We start from the raw sequence: 19711 nt of genomic DNA, 5'->3' as shown, positions 1-19711 counted from the left end.
TCAGAATTAGAAAAAAAAAAAAACATGAAACCACTTGCAGTTCTTATGAATGCGTTGATGCGCTAACGGTATTTTGCAAGCTATTATTTGTCTTAAGCAGTTAAAACTTTTAAACTTCTATGTTTGCTAATTCGTTGTTTGTATCACCGGGCTAAAATTAGCTTAGTTAGCAGCTCAGCTAACACAAGTACACGGGCTCTACTATCTCGCTGTGTTTTTCCTCTTTCCTTTTACAATTATTATTTTTTTTGTCCTTTTTTTTTTTGCCTCAATTTGATGAAGATGTTTACCCCACCGAAGGAGGGTCTGCCCAGCATGATTGACAAGGCGCTGAGGATGAGGAGGGAGGAACAAGCTCGTCAGGTAGTCCTCGCCTGGGCTGTTCTCAACGTGTCCCTGGCTGGTATGATTTACACTGAAATGTAAGTTTATTTGCCCAGGTTTTTTTCGTTTTGTTACTCTTTTCACTCTTTATTTAACGCGTCACTGTATGAGATAATTACTCCCTGGACACTCATGATTTAAATGGAAATTGTACAACTTTTTAATTTAGGTCAGCAAAATTGTTAAGACAATACTACAACATCACCTACTGGCCTATTTGGTACATCGGTGAGTCTCTTCTGCTCGCAAATTTGACATTTGCCGACAAAAATGAGCATAACATGTTCTCTTCTCATCGCAGAACTGGCGCTGGCCTCGATTTTTAGCCTCAATGCTCTTTTTGATTTCTGGAAATATTTTAAGTACACTATGGCTCCGTCCACCATCGCTGTATCCCCAAAACAGCATCATCTCCTGGGGTTGAGAAACACAAGTGAGTCTTGAACAAGATTGACTCTTCTAAAAAGAATACTGGCTCAAATCGTCCCTTTTGCCTTGTCTATCCTCTTGCAGGCATTACGGCTTCTCCTCCCCAGAAGCCAGAAAAAAAGGAGACCCCCGCTCCGGCGGAGTCATCCCCCTTGCAGGGTCAGAGCGTTTTGAGTTTCAGCCCATCTCGTTCCGCCACCGCCAGTCCCAAGTTCTCTCCGAGCTGTGTGGCAAGCTACAGCCCTTCTCTTAGTAATCCAACCACTCCAAGTAGTGACCCTTATTCGCCCTCAGTGGCCTTTGGGAAGGTATGTGATAACATGATATCAAATTAACTGGCTTTACTAGAGATATTCACCTTGTTTCTTTTCAGATGTTGAGCTACAGTCCATCCCCGGGCTCCCCTGTGTACCCGAGCAGCTTGGGGACGCCAGAAAGCTCCGTGTTGAGGGCTCGGTACCGCACGTCGCCATCCGTGTTTAACTCGCCCGGAAGCGAGGAGGATTACATGGAGGATCTGAAAAGCCTTGAGCGATTCCTGCGCACGGAGGAGGAGAAATGTCACCGTAGTCAGCTTGGTACAATGATTTGTAATTTAAAAAAAAATTTTTTTTTTAAACATATCGCAACATAAAAAAAAAAGAGATTATAGTTCACTTTTCTAATTCTTCATTTCTCCCCTCAAGGGAGTCCCGAATCTGTCTCGCCAAGTCACAGTCCGACATTTTGGAACTACAACCGCTCAGTTGGGGACTACGCGCAGAGTCTGAGGAAGTTCCTGTACCAGCCCGCCTGCCGCTCTCAGGCGCCGTCCGCCCACAAGGACGAAACGGACCCGGGTTCCAAACAGGCTGCGGAGGAGGTCAACCAAATGTGTGTGATTTGTTCTTCCGAGTGGCATTTCAAATAACATGAATTTCTCGTAGGTGTGGGCGAGGATCACAACCAGCCGCCCGGTTGTGGACCGCATCGACGGCTGGACGGCGAAGCTCCGAAATGTACGTCGCGACAATTAAATTAACTCCAACCCAGTGTTAAAATAAACAAGATGTTGTTTGTGTTTTCCCAGTGGATTAGCGACACCGTCTTAGTCCCCCTGGTCAAGGAAATGGACTCGGTCAACACTCAGCTCAGGAGGATGGGCTGCCCCGAGCTTCAAATAGGAGGTCAACATTCTCTTATGTGTTAGTCATTGAGTTCAAAATAATTATTTGATAATAAAGAATTTTAAAAAGTTGACATCAAATCGTTGATTTCACCAATAGAGGCCAGCATTAACAGTCTCAAACAAGCCGCCGTGATGAAAGCGTCATCTATTCCTTCTTTGAACTCCATGGTCCAGTATTTGGACATCACTCCCAATCAGGAATATTTGGTGGATCGCATCAAAGGTTCGTTTACATGTGTGGTAAATGAGCTCTGCTTTGAACTCACTTTTTCTTTGTCTTTTGGATTTGGCAGAGCTGGCCCATAGTGGCTGCATGAGCTCCTTTCGGTGGAATCGGGGCGGTGATCTGAAGAACCGGAAGTGGGACACGGATCTCCCCACAGATTGCGCTGTGTGTACACTCGCACACTCATGCCTTGAAAGCATTTCGGCTTTAAGCACTCTTATTTATTTATTTTTTTTCTGTGCCCACTCTAGATCCTCATGCACATATTTTGCACCTACCTGGACTCCAGACTGCCTCCTCACCCCAAATATCCAGACGGGAAGACGTTCACATCGCAGCACTTCAGCCACATCCCGGACAAACCTGGTGAGTGCGCACACACACACACACACACACACACACACACACACACACACACACACGTCAACAAAGAGGGTACAATCAGTGTGTCTCTTTTGTCCTCCCCCAGATGTGACCAAGGAGAATCTCTTCTGCATCCACCAGAGTTGCACCGCGCCGCCTCACTACCAGCTCATCTATCAGGGACACATCTCCAGTCTGCCCAAGGTGACGCGGACGATTTTCAGACCACGGGTTTAATATGTTCCCTTAACCGCGCACATTCCAGCCCCTAAAAAAAAAAAAGGGGCACTAACATTTTTTTTTTTTTTACTAGCACTGTATAGTATTGTTATTTATAAAAACATACAATAGCATGTTAAGAAACTCACTTTCATTTGTGTTACAGGGTAGGAACAACTTGTTCCATACAATCCTCATGTTCCTCTATGTCATTAAGACCAAAGAGTCCGGCATGCTGGGGTGAGTATTTTATTATTATTTTTTATACATAGAATTCAGAAAACCTTTTTTTTTTTTTTTTTTTTTTTTTTTGTTTAACAACAACAAAAGTTGAAAATGATGTATTTTATTCAAACAAGTTGTGTCATTCTCATCCAGGCGAGTAAACCTCGGTCTCTCCGGTGTGAACATTCTGTGGATTTTTGAGGACTGACTTGTCAAAGTTCACAATCGACAACTTCCGAGTGGATTTTTTTTCCCCCCTTCCATGAATAGCCATATTTTTTCAGGACTTCTCTTGCAGCAGTAGAAAAACAACACTCGGGACAGAAACTCAATACTTTTACCAAACTTTAAGAATGTCAGACATCATTGTATTAGCACTGAGAACACATATCACTTCTCATTTTGAGAAAATAACAATCGACCTCAAATTAGTCTGTAAAGTCTTCAAGGGCTCTATCCTCATTTGGTTGAATGTTTGACAGCTTACAGTGAAAGAGAGCACAAATGTTTTGTATTTCCTTCAGCTCCAATGGCATTCTGTTTGTTGTTTGTTTCTATTTTTTAATGAAGCATGCACAAATAAAAAGCAGTTGGAAGTCAACTGAATGTAATCGATGTCTTTGAATGCGATTACCATTGTGTGGCTGTATTTTTGTGTGTGTGTTTTTTTTAATAAAACAATTTTCACTCGACGTTTCCTTGTGACCACTTGATGTCACTGTTGTTCACATGTTGTTGTTTTTTTTTTTTTTTACCTTGCTTTCGTTTGATGCAGTGCAGATGCACAGCGTGAGGTTTGTAATGTGATTCGCTGCGGTTCCTCAAAGTCGAACGACCTGGGAAGAAGTAAAGCCGTGAAATGTAAATACTGGGGGAAAGGGCATGTTTACCACACTGATGACAAATGGTTAATATTGTAATTTTCTGAAAAAATGTGAGGAAAATTGGTAATTAGCATTGTTTGTTTTTAAATTGTCCTAAAGACGCCATAAGTAGCGAAAATTGCTCAGTTTTGTTTTTTCATAGCTAACAGCCGAACACCATTTCCCACCTTGCACCTCGCGCTTAGCTCTTTTCAAAATGTAGTTGCTATGACTAACTAAGGCTGTCAAATTTGACGGAAACGCCAATGTATCTCTTTTTAATACATTGCAAAAGGTCTAAAGTTTTGGTTGTGTGATTGGCATTGTTAGCAAGTGTGCTGGAGCTGCTGTAGTCCAAAATAAGCGTGAAGAACTACAAGGACCAGAATGCTATTCGCGCCCGAGCTTCCACCACTCACATCCGCTCGCCTCCATAGAAAGGGACTTGGTGAAAAGTGGAGCGATGTCAGTGCAGGTTGTGGCAGCGAAAATGGCAGAGGTCGAACTCAAAGACGTCGGCAAAGAATTACCCGCCGACTCTCCGGTTACCCCGACGTCGGAAGGAATCATCGCCAGAAACTACCCGCGCGAGGCCGTTTCCTCCGCCGCAGCGTCCCCGACCGCGGAGCCCTCCGCCAAAGCCGTGGAAGGCAGCCCGGGCTTGCTCGCCCCGAACGCCACCAAGATGCCGCAGGCGTCGGCGATGAAGCGGCCGGACCCGCAGCAGAACGGCGGCGAGGCGTTCGTCAACCGGGACGGCACCGTGGCCGAGGCGCCGCGAATGAAAAAGGCGAGTTGGAACCTTGTGTTTTTCCTCCCTTTTGCCTTCGCCAACCACCCCCCCCCACCCCGAGCGCATGCTGTGTAATGTGTGGCGAAGCTAACAATGCTAACCGAAACAAGGCTGATTCAGCAGTGTGACTTACACTCATAACACATTATAATATTGCATAACACTGAAGACGGTCTAACAAACGCTTATTTGTACTTTTGAATGATTATGTGGTGAGCCGCCAAAGTGCTGCCATGTTCCTTTGATGGTCCGTAACTAACACAGTGTTGCCCAACCTTTTATCGAGTCAAGCCACAAAATTGACATTGTAACCACCGAAGTAAAATTACCCATACTGTACACACTTCTACACCGAGATAACGATGTGTGGTGGTAGTGGAAGACCATTTAATTGTTTTGCCTGTCACTATACGTTGTAAGAAAAGATAGATCAGGAATGGGCAACTGGAATGCTGGAGGTGACCACAACACACTTCCTAAATAGTTGACAAAAAATATCACTTTAGATATGGACAGGATATGTGCGTACGTGCAAAATATGCTTTTAATGTAACATTTATCATAACACATCTCTGGAGCTGGGTGACGGACCGATCCGTCTATCCGCCTATGAGGGACGCCCGTTTTGTTGACGAATGACGCGATTTAAAAAAAAAAATAGACGAACTAAGACCATGTATTTTATCCGTCTTTCGTCTGTATTCCGTCTTTAGTCTATTTTTCGCGGCGAGGAACAATAGTGAGTTGCTGTTGCTTGGGGGACAGGTTTGAGTGAGGGACCAAGCTGTGAACAAGCTTCCATGGCGCAGAGAGTCACTGTGAGTCACTCACCTATAGGCGGGTACTATTTTTTTACTCCCCCCCCCCAAAAAAAAGAACGAAGACGGAAGGGTACCCACACTGCAGACGGATGACCAATAACGGACGCTCAATTTTTAGTGAGATGCCCAGCTCTGCACATTTCTCTATTCCTCTATTTATAAAAGCTTGAAGGGTTTGAAACGAACAACAAAGTAACCACACTATTATTTATTATTTTCTCCATCTTGCACAAAAATCGCCATTCAAGGATTGCACAAAACTGTTGAACAGGAAACCAACATTAATTGAATTAAGAGCTCATTTTATACAATTTTTTTTTTTCCACAAAAATCAACTCAGTTATTGGGCGTACTTATGTTGTGGTACCATCTAATGGCGAATTGTGATATTACAACTTAAAACTACACGGTGCATTATTTATTGTCAGAATCATCTTTGTTGGCCAAATATATTAAAACTTATGAGGAATTATAACCCAAAAGCAGGAGCAAAAAAGACACTATAACAAAATCGATACGTTTGGTTTTATTTTTTTATTAATACAAAGGTACAAGGAGTCATTAAGCAATATAAAGTGTCCGGTAGTGCGGTCATACTGATCGAGCAACAATTGTCCAAAAGATGTGAGTGTCCGGTAATGTGGTAATACAGAGCAGTAAGGAATTATTTCAGAATTTTCCCAACATGGGAGCGGTACTTCTCTGTTGTTACCAGTTCAATTTATATGATGCGTGGCGTTCCACAGGGGATTGTTTTGAAGCAATATTAATTCCGCCGCGCATCCGGCAGGGCAGAAGGTTGTCTATTTATAGGTCGTCAGCTACGCAGGGTCCTTATGTGCGACGTTTGCACATATATCAACACAGCCGGGCCGTCTGCATCTGTTGGAGTCATCCAGCCCGGTAAAAAGTGGACAGTTGACAACTGGTTAACGCTTCTAATCTCCATCGTGTCCCCTCACGGGAGGATTAAAACGCCAGCTCTGTGTTGTAAGCGGGACGCAGATGTGAGCTGTTTTCAACAAGTGATTTTTTTTTTTTTTTTTTTATTATAACCCGTCGTGCACGGACAGCTTGGGACCAATATCGCCCGGCTTCCGTGAAGTCGCTAGCAGTATAGATCATTTGAGAATCCTTAAAAAAAAAACAAAAAAAAAAAAACTGCGTCAGCTCAGCTTGACCACTTTTCTATTTTTTTCTCTCTAAACACATGCTTTTATTCCAAGGCAAACATCCCAGATGGTTTCCTGCAACAAACCATCTGTTACCTACAGTTAATCATTCTCCGCCGTTCTTTCCCCCCCCCCCCGACATTCAGCAGGTGTCCCACAAAAAAAAAAAAAAAAAGAGGACAGCAAAAATCCATCATACGATTCCAGATCACCCCGCTTTGATATAACGTTATGTCACATGTGCCAATATGGCGTTCCGGTTAACAAGTTTACAGTGTGACCTGTGGCTGCCCTACATGGGAAGTGAAGTGGACAGAGGAATGGGTTACGTATTTCAAAAAAAAAAAAAAAAATGGCGCTGGTAGCTTCAAGGCTATAAATCAGCAGTGACCTTTTACCATCACGATATTCATCCCAGTGATTCCTGCCACGGGAAAAGATGGCAATTAACTTGTAATTGTGACATATGTCCCGTGGCTCAATAAAGGTTTTACCCGGCACTATTTTGGCGCCGCAAATGTGAACCGACGCGCAATCCTGCGTCAGGAAAACGCAACCTCCCCAAATGACCTCTCGTCTTTCTCCCGTCGTAATAAACTTGATTGATCTCTCGAAGGCGCAATTAACCTCCATGTCCACCTGTTGCCGCTCTCACAACAGAATAATAGCTTTGTGTTCGACAAATCGTGCTGACAATTGTTGTTAAAGATTAATCAATCTGGTAATAATTGTCAAATTTCAAGGCTCATGTCAGCTGTGCTTTAAGGTGATTTATTACTGATTTAACGAGCTATCAGTGAAAACCACTTCAGGCCGTTCCGGGGCTGCGTTATAACCACTCGCCGAGCTTTTCATGTCAGCCCGCTTGCTTTTTTTTTTTTTTCTGGCTTCATTTCCTCGCCCTCACCGGCGCTGCTTTGTTCCGACCATAAAGTGGATTGCCGCTACTCGCTGCCTCATTGCCCTCCCGCGCCCGGTGGCCTCCGTCTGCCCTCTCGCAGTGCAAAGAAATCTCAGCGTCGCCGTGGCGTAAAAGTGCTCGGCTGTTCACACCCCCCTAACTACCTCCTTCCCGTCCTTTGAGGCCAGCTCAGGAAATGGACTGTCGGTCCTTTACACCGCTTTGAAAAGCTGTCGCCACATTTTGACACGGGCGCCTTATCGCTGCACAGATGGGTTGAGACCCTAATAAGACCAAGACCTTTATGTATAATACCTCTAATATTTGTTTGTACAAATTAATTTGTTTTGTTGAAAAATAATGGGAAGAGGACCCTCAAAAAATAATCACATATTAAATCACAATATTGAGAGGGGACATTTTTAAAATTATTTTTTCGAAATTGTTCTAATCGTGGTGGCGCACAATTCTGACAAAGCACGAACATTACACCAAAACCAGAAAGCTAGCTTAATGCTAACATCTTATTAACTCATTCAATGCCATTGATGTATTTACTCGTCTTTTTACAGTCCAGCCATTCAATCCCAGGAACCCATTTATATATATTTTTTAAGTTTGTAAGTTTTTCCAACGTTAGTGTAAAAGTGGGTCTGAAAATGTGAATAAGTTAAAAACATCAAAGATATTCTAACTTTTGTTAGCATCGGTGTTACACTGACACCGCCCAGTTGTATGTGCTTGAAGGGACGCGTGTTTCCAGGAACTCGTGTGTTCGTGTGAAATGTCAAACCCTCTCGGTTTCATCACTGACAAACGAGTGCGTGCGTGTGTGTGGTGGAAATGTGTGACCAGTGGAGTGGACGCGAGCCGACGTCAGCTCCATTTCTAGCGTGACGCTAAATGCAACAACGGGAAAGGACAATTTAGAAATGCGTTGCTGTTTTTTTTCCTTTTTTCCAAATGTCGTCACAGTGGGTTTTGCCTTGTTTTTCTTGCGCGTCTCCTGAAGTCCTCGCACTATTGACTGCAGAGTCTGCCGGATGAAGTCAAAACCCCGAAGACTGCTTTCACACTTCCAACAAAACTCATTGACCTGTTGTGTTTATTCCAAAATAGAGCCGCGCCACCACTGCCTTGGTGCTGTTTGATGTAATTATAGTCGGCCCTTGGGGGAAGAAAGCTGTTTTTGGCAAAGTCGGAGGAAGATGAATACAAAACAAACACGCGCGGAAATCGAGCGCTCCCAAAAGTGGTTTTCCCAACGTAAGCGGGGTTAATCGTGCCGTCGAGTTAAATTACCAACATTAGCAATCTATTTAGCCTTTCGGTCCACTCCAAGGCTTTATTGAGCCAGGCTGGCCGAAAGGTAACACGCGCCAACGGACGTTTGCCCGAGTAAACATATGCTCACATTTGTTACAGCTCAATAAGGCAGCAACGTAAAAGCCTCGATAGTGTCGATGTGACGCGCCGCCCAAAATGTTTCCACTGCGGCCGTTTAGTCAAACATCACAACACTAAGTAACAGATTATCCGCAGCGGGGACTTTGTCAAGGTCATTTGACCGCCGTTCGAACGGGAGGCGCCCTGAGGCTGACTGACATAACATTAAAACACGGATTTATAACAAGCATAAGTTTTGTTCAGTTTTTGTGTTCACTAGGGGTGTAACAAAAACCGATTTGAACCAAAAACAAGTTGGTTTTTTTTACTCAAAATGAGCGCATCGAACCGAATCGTTCCACTTTGAAATATATTACGCGTCGAATCGTCTTTTATTGGAGAGATATCTTTGAAGGGTATAAGTCATTCAAATGTGTGTAAAATAACAACAAAAAAGGTATCGTACGCTATGGAACTGAGCCGTACTATATCGAGTCGAATCGTAATCTCACTGAGTCGAACCGAATCGTTCCACTTTCAAATCGAACCGAATCGTCTTTTGTGGCGAGATGCACACCCCTAGCGTTGACATTTTTTTTTTTCAATCTTTTTCAAAAAAGAAATACACCCAAAAACTAAAGCCAATACTAAAACTAAACTAAAATGAAGCTTTTTCTAAACATATGAACCAACGTTGTGTCTCTATAGTGAAAATTCCCAAACTATTATAACACTGCTAATGTGTTATAAGCAATATTCAGTTTACCTTTTTTAAATGAAATGGTGTTGAGGGATTAAACCATCAGCGGGGACGAACCACGGAATGAAGTAAGTACTTAAATGATACGACACAATTATATTCTGGACCCCCGGGAGTATCCGTACCCCAGGTGTAAATGTCTGGCACCGTACAGCGAACGCCCCGTCGACACAAAGCACGACGCACGTGCGAGGCCACTGCTAGCCGTGCGCTTTGCGTGCATGTATGCGCGCCGTTGTTTACCACGCCAGCGCTTGTCGCTGCACATTAATCAGCAGGAAGTGCTCTTACATCACAGCCGCCCCCGGGGGCAGCGCGCACGCGGGCGGGCCACCGCACGCTAGCCGCCTCCTCCTCCTCCTCCTTTCTCCGGCTGTTGCTGAGGGTGGTCGCACGTGTCGGGTTCTGGGATAGCTCGCCGGCTATTCCGTCGTAACCGTATCGTAAAAATACACTATTTGAATTGTGCTCTTTCGGGAAAATTTGTGAGTTGACGAGCTAGCGATATGTGTTCAGAAAGACTGGAATTTATTTGGGGTGAAATTCAAAATGGATGAAACTTATACTGTCCACCGTATGGCACCTAAAATAGACGGTTTTTAACTGCCGTGGATGGAAGCATATTTGATGTATTTCTGTCGTCTTGGGTGTCCGGCCGGAGTTCAAACGCTCCGCCGGCCTCCTGGGATGTGAGAAATCAGTTTTGTCGTTCACAAAAAACACAACAGTCCCTCCAGGCCCCATTTCGCTGCGCATACCGAGAAGTCTCCGTATCGCGTCCCGCGGTCTTTCTCGCAGCTTCTGTGAACAATGGCCCTGCGCAAGACAAAGGAAGCGTGGGCGGGTATTTCGCACGGCAGATGATTGATGATATTGTCTTTATAACTGTCGACTCGGCTTTTGTTCCCACGTCACGTTTGAAACGTTCCCCTCGTTTTGTCTCCGCCGTCCCCAGTTCACCTACCCAGTTCATTTCGTGCGATTGCTCCGAAATCCACTTGTGCCGTTAAAAAGCATCAACACCGCGTGAGAAAAATATCTTCACATCGGCGGGCCGTTTATGTAATGCCATTGGGTAACAGATGGCAAAGCTTGAGGATCAGTCCCCTGTGACACTAGCGGGATCCCTGTCGTTTCACCCGTATTGTCGCGCGAAAGCTTCGGCCCGTCGGGTTGCGTAACCGCGCACGGCAGGTTGCTGAATATGAATTTACGGTCTCTTTATCATGGAGGCAGAGTGGAATTCATCCACCGCCCCCATCCTTCTGTTGCGTTGACGCCGCCTTTGCGGATAGAGACTCAAGGGTTCTCGGTCACACACACGAGGTTTCATTTGTATAAGGGGTTATATTTCTATAAGGCTCCGTGCTTCATTCCGCGACCGGTTTGATGAGAATCGGATTCGATTGATTACCTTATCTGCCGCGTCGGTGGTTCTTCAGAGACTTGACATCTCAAAATTCTTTGACTTTCCAACGACACATCTTTACTTTCCGTAATGCTAAAGCTGACCATTTGTGAAAATCTTGTTTTGAGCGTGTCCCCGGTTGCCCTTTTAATCCCAGCTCAATTCATACTGTAATCAAATCGATGAAGTGCATTTACATAAACCGAGCACAATGCGGCCTTTGTGTGCGAGGTGCTAATTTATTATTAATGAATTGGCTCCGCTCGTGGACAGCTCAGTTGTGAGCGCTAAGCCGCCGGAATGGTCGACGCGCACTTGGCCGTTCGGTTCATAACCAGCGGCCGATGTTATCGCGGCACGTTATAAAACGGATTAATACGAGATTTTCTACAAATGCTGACTAAGCTCTTTGCCTTCTTCGTAATTTGCACTTGTCATGCGCTCACCTGCCTTTGTTTATTTGCATCACACTTGACATTTCTTCCGGAAGTAGGCGTTCTGGAACTACGGCTAACCAGTGCTAGCTTAGTCCTAAAAGCATCTTCATAACCCCCCTTTTCACCCACGGCTCTTAGGCTGCCTAAATGACCCCAAATCGCTCCACTCTGAGCTCCTAAAGCTCGTCAGCTAACCGCAATCGGTTAAGCCTCAGCAGGCCAAAAGCTGCATGATACACTTTTTCTTTTATTTGCCGTGTTTGAGGTGCTTTGTGCTGAGTACCGAGTACGTAGGGCCGTGCAATCAATCGCAATTCAATGACAATTACGATTATCGCACTTCACGATTGCAAAATTGGCATAATCTTAAAAAAACGATTATTCATTTATATCCAACGCACTGCTTGTTTACACAAGGAAATCATACTTGAATTTATACATTAACACTGTTCAAAAAAAAAGAATAACTATTTTTTTATTCATTTTGTTTGGTCCAAAACTAACTAACTTAGATGTATTTGTCTTTACATTTTTCACGTTTAAACATTTTCTTATGCGCCAAAAAATAAATGATTGTTTGAGTAATCGTGATTTCAATCATTACCCAAATAACATATATTTTTTTCATAATCGAACAGCCCTATAAAGTATCGGACCAAAAAGAGAGCTCAAGGGGGGGGGGACAATTGATGGCATTGTGTCGGACCAGTTTGGGCTGGATTGCAAAAAGGGGGCAGTGGCCATAAAGCACCTCGACGACAAGAGCTTGGCTGATTTTGAAGTTCCTTGACTGTGCTTTGCAGCTTTGGTTGCATGAATTTACGGCGGGAATAAGTCAACCATTAATATTAATAATAAGACAAGTACAGTAGCAACTGTGGAGAGATTAACTCATTCATTCCCAGACATTTTTAGACCCTCTTTTACCCTAACGTTTGAAAAATAAATAGAAAAAAAATATAAATACATTTCTGGGATTGAATGGCTGGACTGTGAAAAAACGAATAAATACGTCTATGGCAGTGAATGAGTTAATGTCGTGATTTGAGTTTGTAACTTTCCGGCATCAACTCTCTGAACTCTGTCCACTTGAGAGTTGGCAAAATGAGCCTTTTGGTGATGACCGTTTGAAAATCGCGCATTCTGATCCCGGCTCCCCGTTGACCAACAGATCCAGTTTGCCGACCAGAAACAGGAGTTCAACAAGCGACCCTCGAAGATTGGCCGTCGCTCTCTGTCGCGCTCCATTTCTCAGTCGTCCACAGACAGCTACAGCTCAGGTAAGCCAAACGTACGCCTTTCGTCCTCCTGCCCGTTCCATTTTACCTCGCTCGAGTTGGTTTAATTCCACTGACGGTTCCCGTTGCTAATACGTTCCCCAAGACCGCTCTGTTTTCATGTCAGCGCTTTAATCTTTCTTTGAAGAACAGCCCGTTTCCAAGTATTTTGAAGAACAGCAGTTAGTTCTTAGAGCAGGTTGTGAAGTTTGATTCCTTTCTCAGTATTTATCAAAAACAAAAAATAAAAAATCCATCCACTTTCTACAGGGCTTGTCAAGATCACTTGGTCATTGTTGCACCCGGGCCTTGTTTTGTGTCCGTCTGGATGCGTCCAGAGCGGGTTGTCATATCTTCAAATTATCCCGGCAACCTTTTTCAATCTTGGCACAGCACGCGGTGTTCTTTTCCCTTGAGCGGTTTTAACAGCGCCGCTTCAGAAGGCATCCACTTATACCTGGCGCCGATTTGCCGACTTGTGAGAAAGCGCTCGCAGGGTGGCGATGATGTGATGTGATGTCTCCCTGACACAAACGGGCTATACGGTGAGTCAGACTGGCACACGTCGCACGGCGCCAGACGCCGACTCCCACCACGTTTGTTGCAGTCGATACTATTTACGTCTCACTTGTGTCGACGCTGTTATGCAGTGCAATATATGGATGCAAATCACTTTTATCGAGGAGTTTGTCTCGACACGTTCTCATGATTACGATTGTGGATGCATGGAAATTTTTTTTGGGTAAATTTCAATGGAAAGTTAAGATGCGTAATTTTGGAAGAAAATGCCAAACCTGGGAATTAACTGCGGATTATGGGTGACAGATTGAGACGTGCCCTTAAATACTCAGTCACTGCCAAAAAACATTTTATATGTCTTTTCACAGTCCAGCCATTCAATCCCAGGAAGTTATTTATATTTTTATCACTGTTTTTTCGAACATTAGGGTAAAAGAGGATCTGAAAATGTCTGGCACTTTAAAATGGATGACTCTCGTATCCTATTGTTTTTTTGTTTGTTTTTTAAACCACTGCAGTAGGGCTGTGCAATTATTACTCCATGATTAAAAAATTGGCATAATTGTAAAAAAAAACTTATTAATTAATTATTCATATCCAGTGCACAATTGTTTTTTTTTTTTTTTACACAATCATACTTAAATGTATATATTTGCAACTTTATTTATTTTATAACAAATTTTATAGATTTTATTTGGTCCAAAAGGAACTTGCATAATTATAGTTTTTCAAAGAAATGTATTTGTATTTATATTTTTACGTTTAAACATTTTCTTGTTTTGTACCAAAAAATAAACGATCGTTTGCACAATCGTTATCATCAAAAATAATCGCGATGAACATTTTTTTTTTTTCATAACTGCAGTAAATTTAGTCAAATCCAAACAAAAACTGCTGTGTTTATTTTCCAGCGGCGTCGTACACGGACAGCTCTGACGACGAGACGTCCCCTCGGGACAAACAGCAGAAGAACTCGAAGGGCAACGGCGACTTCTGCATCAAAAACATCAAGCAGGCCGATTTCGGGCGTCGGGAGATCGAGATAGCTGAGCAAGGTTTGTCGATTCTTGATTTGGGGGTGCACATATAGCTGTGCAAAGGTGTGTTTTGAGCGTCAGTATCTCCTTCAGCTGAATGAGTCCATCAGCTTAGCGATGAAGTATTAAAAGGATTAAATGATCATGAAATGAATTCCTTCACGCAGCGCTCCTTTTATCCACTCCCGACGTTTGCCGTGCGCTTTTGTCCCTCCAGAGATGCCGGCCCTCATGGCTCTGAGGAAGCGAGCCCAGGGCGAGAAACCCCTCGCCGGCGCCAAGGTGGTGGGCTGCACCCACATCACCGCCCAGACCGCTGTGAGTAGAGCTTGGGTGTCGGCAAATAGATCACAGCGCAAATAGGACTGCAACAAATGATTAAGAATCCATTCGTGTAGTTTTTGTTTTTTTTTCCGATTAATCGGTTAAAAAAACATTTCAATCCCCCTATTTGAAAACTGGACGTTTCAAAATGACAGAAAATGCGCAAACATCGAAATGATTATGATTCGTTTCCTTGTTTATTGACGACCAAAGTAGTTGTCGATTAATCGGTCAATTTTTCTCCAAACTAGGCGACTTAGCGATCCCCGCGTTTTGACTGATGTCCGTTGCCTTCAGGTGCTGATGGAGACTCTGTCAGCTTTGGGTGCGCAGTGCAGGTGGGCGGCCTGCAACATCTACTCCACCCAAAACGAGGTGGCGGCCGCCCTGGCGGAGGGAGGTGAGGCGCTTGCCTTGCTCCGACTTCCTCACCTTCCTCCCTTACACTTCCTCTTCCTCTTTTTTTTTTCCCGACGTACTCTCCGTGTCCAGGTTTCAGCGTGTTTGCATGGAAGGGCGAGTCAGAGGACGATTTCTGGTGGTGCATCGATCGCTGCGTCAACGTGGAAGGCTGGCAGCCCAATATGGTAGCGCCTTTTCCTCCGCCAATTTCCCGACATGGGCCTTTGTCGTTTTCACGAGCGCTCCTTTTCCCCATTGATCGTCTCCAGATCTTGGACGACGGCGGCGACCTGACCCACTGGATCTACAAAAAGTACCCCAACATGTTCAAGAAGATCAAAGGCATCGTGGAGGAGAGCGTCACCGGCGTGCACCGGTAAGTCCCCGAATGTACTCGGTTTGTGGTGCCACATCGCCATCTAGTGGCGAAAAACGCACGTTACCGGCTGTTCTGCAGTTATGTAATTGCAGCATTGCGGCACACTGTGTTCTCTGAGAAGCGCTCACAGATGATTGATTCATTCCGCTCGTTCACGCGTGCTATAAAACTGGCAGGCTGTACCAGCTGTCCAAGGCCGGGAAGCTGTGCGTCCCCGCCATGAACGTCAACGACTCCGTGACCAAGCAGAAGTTTGACAACCTCTACTGCTGCCGGGAGTCCATCCTAGACGGGTATGAAGCCTCGTTCGCACAATAAAGTTGCATTGGCGTCCCGCTGAGCGCCGCGGGCGATTGTTTGCAGTTTGAAGAGGACGACCGATGTCATGTTTGGGGGCAAGCAAGTGGTGGTGTGCGGGTACGGAGAGGTAGGCCCCGCCCCCTCCCCCTCCACGGCGCTCGGCGATACGCGGTTGAGCGATTGGTTGTTTGTCGCCCTCAGGTGGGGAAAGGCTGCTGCGCCGCCCTCAAAGCGATGGGCGCCATCGTTTACGTCACCGAGATCGATCCCATCTGCGCCTTGCAGGCTTGGTGCGCCGCCGCCGCCGCCCGTCTGTTCGCCTCCCCCCCCCCCCCCCCCGCCGCCGTTGGCATTTTCACTTCTCGCCCTTGTGTTTGTTTACCGACGGCAGCATGGACGGCTTCCGGCTGGTGAAGCTCAACGAAGTCATCAGACAAGTGGACATTGTCATCACCTGCACGGGTGCGGTGCTCTCTTGGCGAACGCCGGAAACGCCGATCCGTACAATGCAACTATGTCAAATTAATTAACCGTGAGAAACGGTGAAGTCACTAATTGAATGTTTAATTAACTGCCGTGGGTCTCTTGCGAACTCGTTTTCCCGCATCTGATTATTTTATTATATATATATATATTTTTTTCCCCTTCGCTGTCATCCCGTCAGGCAACAAGAACGTGGTGGTGCGAGAGAACCTGGACCGCATGAAGAACGGCTGCATCGTCTGCAACATGGGCCACTCCAACACCGAGATCGACGTGGTCAGTCAGCAAACCGCCTGTCCATTTCTGAGGGTTGCCATAGTAACGGCCGACTCTTAAGATCTTTTTGCCTGACGCGTAGTTCATGAGGCTTTGTAGACATTTTGTGGCCGGAGCTCAAAATCGGAATACGCTTTTGCCGCAGGCAAGTCTGCGGACGCCCGAGCTGACCTGGGAGAGGGTGCGCTCGCAGGTGGACCACGTCATCTGGCCCGACGGCAAGAGGATAGTCCTGTTGGCCGAGGTACTCGCACACATTATATACTTCCGATACACACATCATGTCGAATCAACTTTTTATTTTTTTTTTACGTCTGGTTCTCAGGGTCGTCTTTTGAACCTCAGCTGTTCTACCGTGCCCACGTTTGTGCTTTCTATCACGGCCACCACCCAGGTACCGCGGAATTGCGAAGCCTCTTGAGATCGAGCTAGAGGGATGATTTTGTTGTGTGTGTGTACGTGTGTGACCAGGCCCTGGCTCTGATCGAGCTTTACAATGCTCCAGATGGACGTTACAAGCAGGACGTTTACCTTCTGCCCAAGAAAATGGGTAAGGTGTTTGAATTTTTTTTTAACTCATTCACTGTCGTTGACGGATTTATTTGTCTTTTCACTGTCCAGCCATTCAATCCCAGGAATTTATTTATAATTTTTTTTCGGGTAAAAGCAGTTCTGAAAAGCCCACTAGTCAAAACACGGCATTCGGATAAATAGTAATCGTAAAATGCACCCGTTTTTGTCCATCTCAGTGGGCGGCCATTTTGTCACTACTGTCAACTGAAAATGACATCTCGGTTGCTCAGGTAACGACCGATCATGATTCGGCTTTAGAAAACAGGTGAGCCGTGATTGGTCGTTAGTAGGGATGTAACGATTCACTCAAGCCCCGATTCGATTTTCAGTTTTCGATTCGATTTAAAAAAAATAAAATAAAATAGTAAATTGTTACCATGCTTGTCTCTACTGCACAAGTGTGGTTCTGCAGCCATCCACAAACGCAATACGCAATGATGTTCGGCGCAAAAACGTAATTTGATCTACACATTCAAAATGTGCTATGCATCTGGAATGAAAACACAATTTTCGATTAATCGGGCCGAATCAATTTTCGATTAATCGTTGAAATCCCTAGCCGTTAGCAAGTGTGACGTCATTTTCAGTCGACAGAAGTGGCAAAAGATACCCTGAGATTCCCGACGAACACTAAATTTGAGCAAGTCGGTTCTCGGTTACGCAAAGTGCCCAAGCGCCACCGTCTGAATGATTCATTCATGCCACCCTAGACGAGTACGTGGCCAGCCTACATCTGCCCACGTTCGACGCTCACCTCACGGAGCTGAGTGACGAGCAGGCCAAGTATCTGGGCTTGAACAAGAACGGACCCTTTAAGCCAAACTACTACAGGTAGGACGACATTTCAAAATGGAGCCAAATGCGTTTTGGAGATGCAACTTGGAAACGGTCCACTATGTCTGCTTGTGTCCTTATATCGCATTTTGTTGTCTTTTCCCCGCAAGGTATTAAAGCGATTTGCGGGCGGGACGAGAGGAGACGGCGGTACTCCCCAAAGAGCAGCGACCCGACCAGGCGGCCCAAGCGGAGGATGACGGGACAGGGAAGTCAACACACATCCTTTTAGAATCCAAACGGGGAGGAGGGCGGGGCTCAGGCCGGGCCTGAGAGGGCAGACGTTTTAATTTATTCCCACGTGGTAATTTTCATGAAAACCCCAAGGGGAGGGCTCCTTCTGTTATCGGCCACGAGGACTTTCGATTTTCCCCTTTTAGTTCTCACCTGTGCGTCTCCATCCTCTCCTTCCGTCGCCACGCCTTTTATTGTTTCAACCAATGCAAAAATATTAGAGACTATATAAGAAAAAAAGTGATTTAAAAAAAAAAAGAAAAAGAATGACGACATTATTTTTTTTTCCCCCCCTCCCCTGTTATTTTTGTCATTATCCTTTTATACTTTTTAGCCTTGTTTTATTCCAGGGGGCGGGATCTCACGGTCCATTCAAATCGATTTATTTTGTTTTTATTTCTTTACACGCCGTTCCGCCTCATTTACTAGTAGTCCGTTTTTTTTTTTTGTTTTTTTTTTTTAAAAGCCAAACTGGACAGTGATTGGTTCTTGCAGCCGTCACTCAAACCGCCTCTCGGCTTCCAGATGACCTCAGTGTGGCGAAAAAAAAAAGTTTGGCATTTGGGAGATTTCTTTTAAATTCTTTGTAAAAAGTGACCATAAATGTATTCAAAGTGTTGTCAAATCATTACATACTGTATATTTACATATTTATATAGAAACGACAAATTTTCTACATTTTTCTCCCTCTCATTGTCTTAGATGAAATGTCATTAAGATAAGCAATTAAGTATCCTAATTATTTGTGTAATAAATGTACCTATAAGAATGAATACTGTGATTATATTAACAAAGATACCAAAATATACAGGAAGTGGGCTTCGAAACAAAAAGGATGCTAATTTGACTTTTGTTTTTGAGTGTCCACGCTGAAATTCTTCTCTGGGAAGCAGCTTCCCTTTCTTGCTTTTTCACCGTTTCGCATTATTGCGCTGAAATTCTGAATTTGCGCCTGCGATGCAGCTTTTCATGTTAATCCAGTAAAACGGGAACCATCCTGAGATGGCGCAACAAGCTCGACGAAAGACCCGATCCCAACGTTTCCTTGACGGGATTTGTGCTTTTGTGTCCTTTTGTGCTGTCCTGAACCTTCTCCCTCGTGGGATCTGCGCGAGTGTGTGGCCTTGAGAGAATGACGATTGTAATATGCGTGCGTGTGTCTACGTTTGTGTATGTGTGCTTCATAAACAGCTGCCTCAGGATCCAAGCCTGCGCGTTTGAGGGTGGGAGAATTTCCGGTTTTGTCAGCCTCAAACTGACCATCAACCCGCGGGTGGGTGGGCAGGGGTGACACCAGCATCGTGTATGATGAAAATCATCTCCTGTATTTATTGTTGTAAATCCTTTGAGGAAAAAAAAAAAAAAAAAAAAAAAAAAGTGGTGAAAATTCCCAAACCTGTTTTGTCCATAAAGAGAGGACGCAAAATGACGGTAGATGATGAGCAATAATCTGTAATCTCCAATAAAGATGTAAAAAAAATTGGAACCATGCCGCCCTTTGATTTGATGTCTTATGGA

General features: G+C 44.7%; 2 protein-coding genes across 3 annotated transcripts; both read left to right on the top strand.

Moving 5' to 3' along the window:
* The first annotated feature begins 3 nt into the window (after positions 1-3).
* Positions 4-3629, top strand: tmem209 (transmembrane protein 209). The gene is made up of 14 exons (XM_086022003.1): positions 4-422; positions 554-612; positions 686-817; positions 898-1121; positions 1187-1391; positions 1500-1675; positions 1740-1811; positions 1883-1979; positions 2079-2204; positions 2275-2372; positions 2459-2573; positions 2677-2774; positions 2956-3029; positions 3168-3629. The coding sequence occupies exons 1-14, from the start codon at positions 277-279 to the stop codon at positions 3220-3222; spliced, it is 1677 nt and encodes a 558-aa protein (XP_085878129.1). The 5' UTR covers positions 4-276; the 3' UTR covers positions 3223-3629.
* A 644-nt stretch (positions 3630-4273) lies between these two features.
* ahcyl2b (adenosylhomocysteinase like 2b) lies at positions 4274-19679 on the top strand. 2 transcript variants are annotated; one of them, XM_086022001.1, is made up of 17 exons: positions 4276-4667; positions 12727-12835; positions 14263-14406; positions 14606-14706; positions 15010-15112; positions 15205-15299; positions 15384-15490; positions 15670-15786; positions 15857-15920; positions 15995-16083; positions 16185-16255; positions 16458-16552; positions 16698-16796; positions 16878-16946; positions 17024-17102; positions 17836-17956; positions 18070-19679. In XM_086022001.1, exons 1-17 carry the CDS (start codon positions 4341-4343, stop codon positions 18074-18076), a joined length of 1797 nt encoding a protein of 598 aa, XP_085878127.1. In that variant the 5' UTR covers positions 4276-4340; the 3' UTR covers positions 18077-19679. The 2 variants fall into 2 exon arrangements, with proteins under 2 accessions (XP_085878128.1, XP_085878127.1); XM_086022002.1 differs by lacking the exon at positions 18070-19679 and having other exon boundaries at positions 4274-4667; positions 17836-17960.
* The last annotated feature ends 32 nt before the right edge of the window (positions 19680-19711 follow it).

This window comes from Filicampus tigris, chromosome 22 (assembly GCF_054856515.1).
Source record: "Filicampus tigris isolate MCC_2025a chromosome 22, RoL_Ftig_1.0, whole genome shotgun sequence".
Lineage (NCBI taxonomy): Eukaryota > Metazoa > Chordata > Actinopteri > Syngnathiformes > Syngnathidae > Filicampus > Filicampus tigris.
This window is presented reverse-complemented; position numbering and strand designations above follow the sequence as displayed.

Bases quoted from the DNA above. Each gene is read 5' to 3' on its own strand.
- tmem209 (XM_086022003.1), top strand. From the start codon at position 277: ATGAAGATGTTTACCCCACCGAAGGAGGGTCTGCCCAGCATGATTGAC. The intron at 1,122-1,186 runs GTATGTGATAAC...GTTTCTTTTCAG, and splicing joins CCTCAGTGGCCTTTGGGAAG to ATGTTGAGCTACAGTCCATC. The intron at 1,980-2,078 runs GTCAACATTCTC...TTTCACCAATAG, and splicing joins CCCCGAGCTTCAAATAGGAG to AGGCCAGCATTAACAGTCTC.
- ahcyl2b (XM_086022001.1), top strand. From the start codon at position 4,341: ATGTCAGTGCAGGTTGTGGCAGCGAAAATGGCAGAGGTCGAACTCAAA. The intron at 12,836-14,262 runs GTAAGCCAAACG...TTTATTTTCCAG, and splicing joins CACAGACAGCTACAGCTCAG to CGGCGTCGTACACGGACAGC. The intron at 14,707-15,009 runs GTGAGTAGAGCT...CGTTGCCTTCAG, and splicing joins ACATCACCGCCCAGACCGCT to GTGCTGATGGAGACTCTGTC.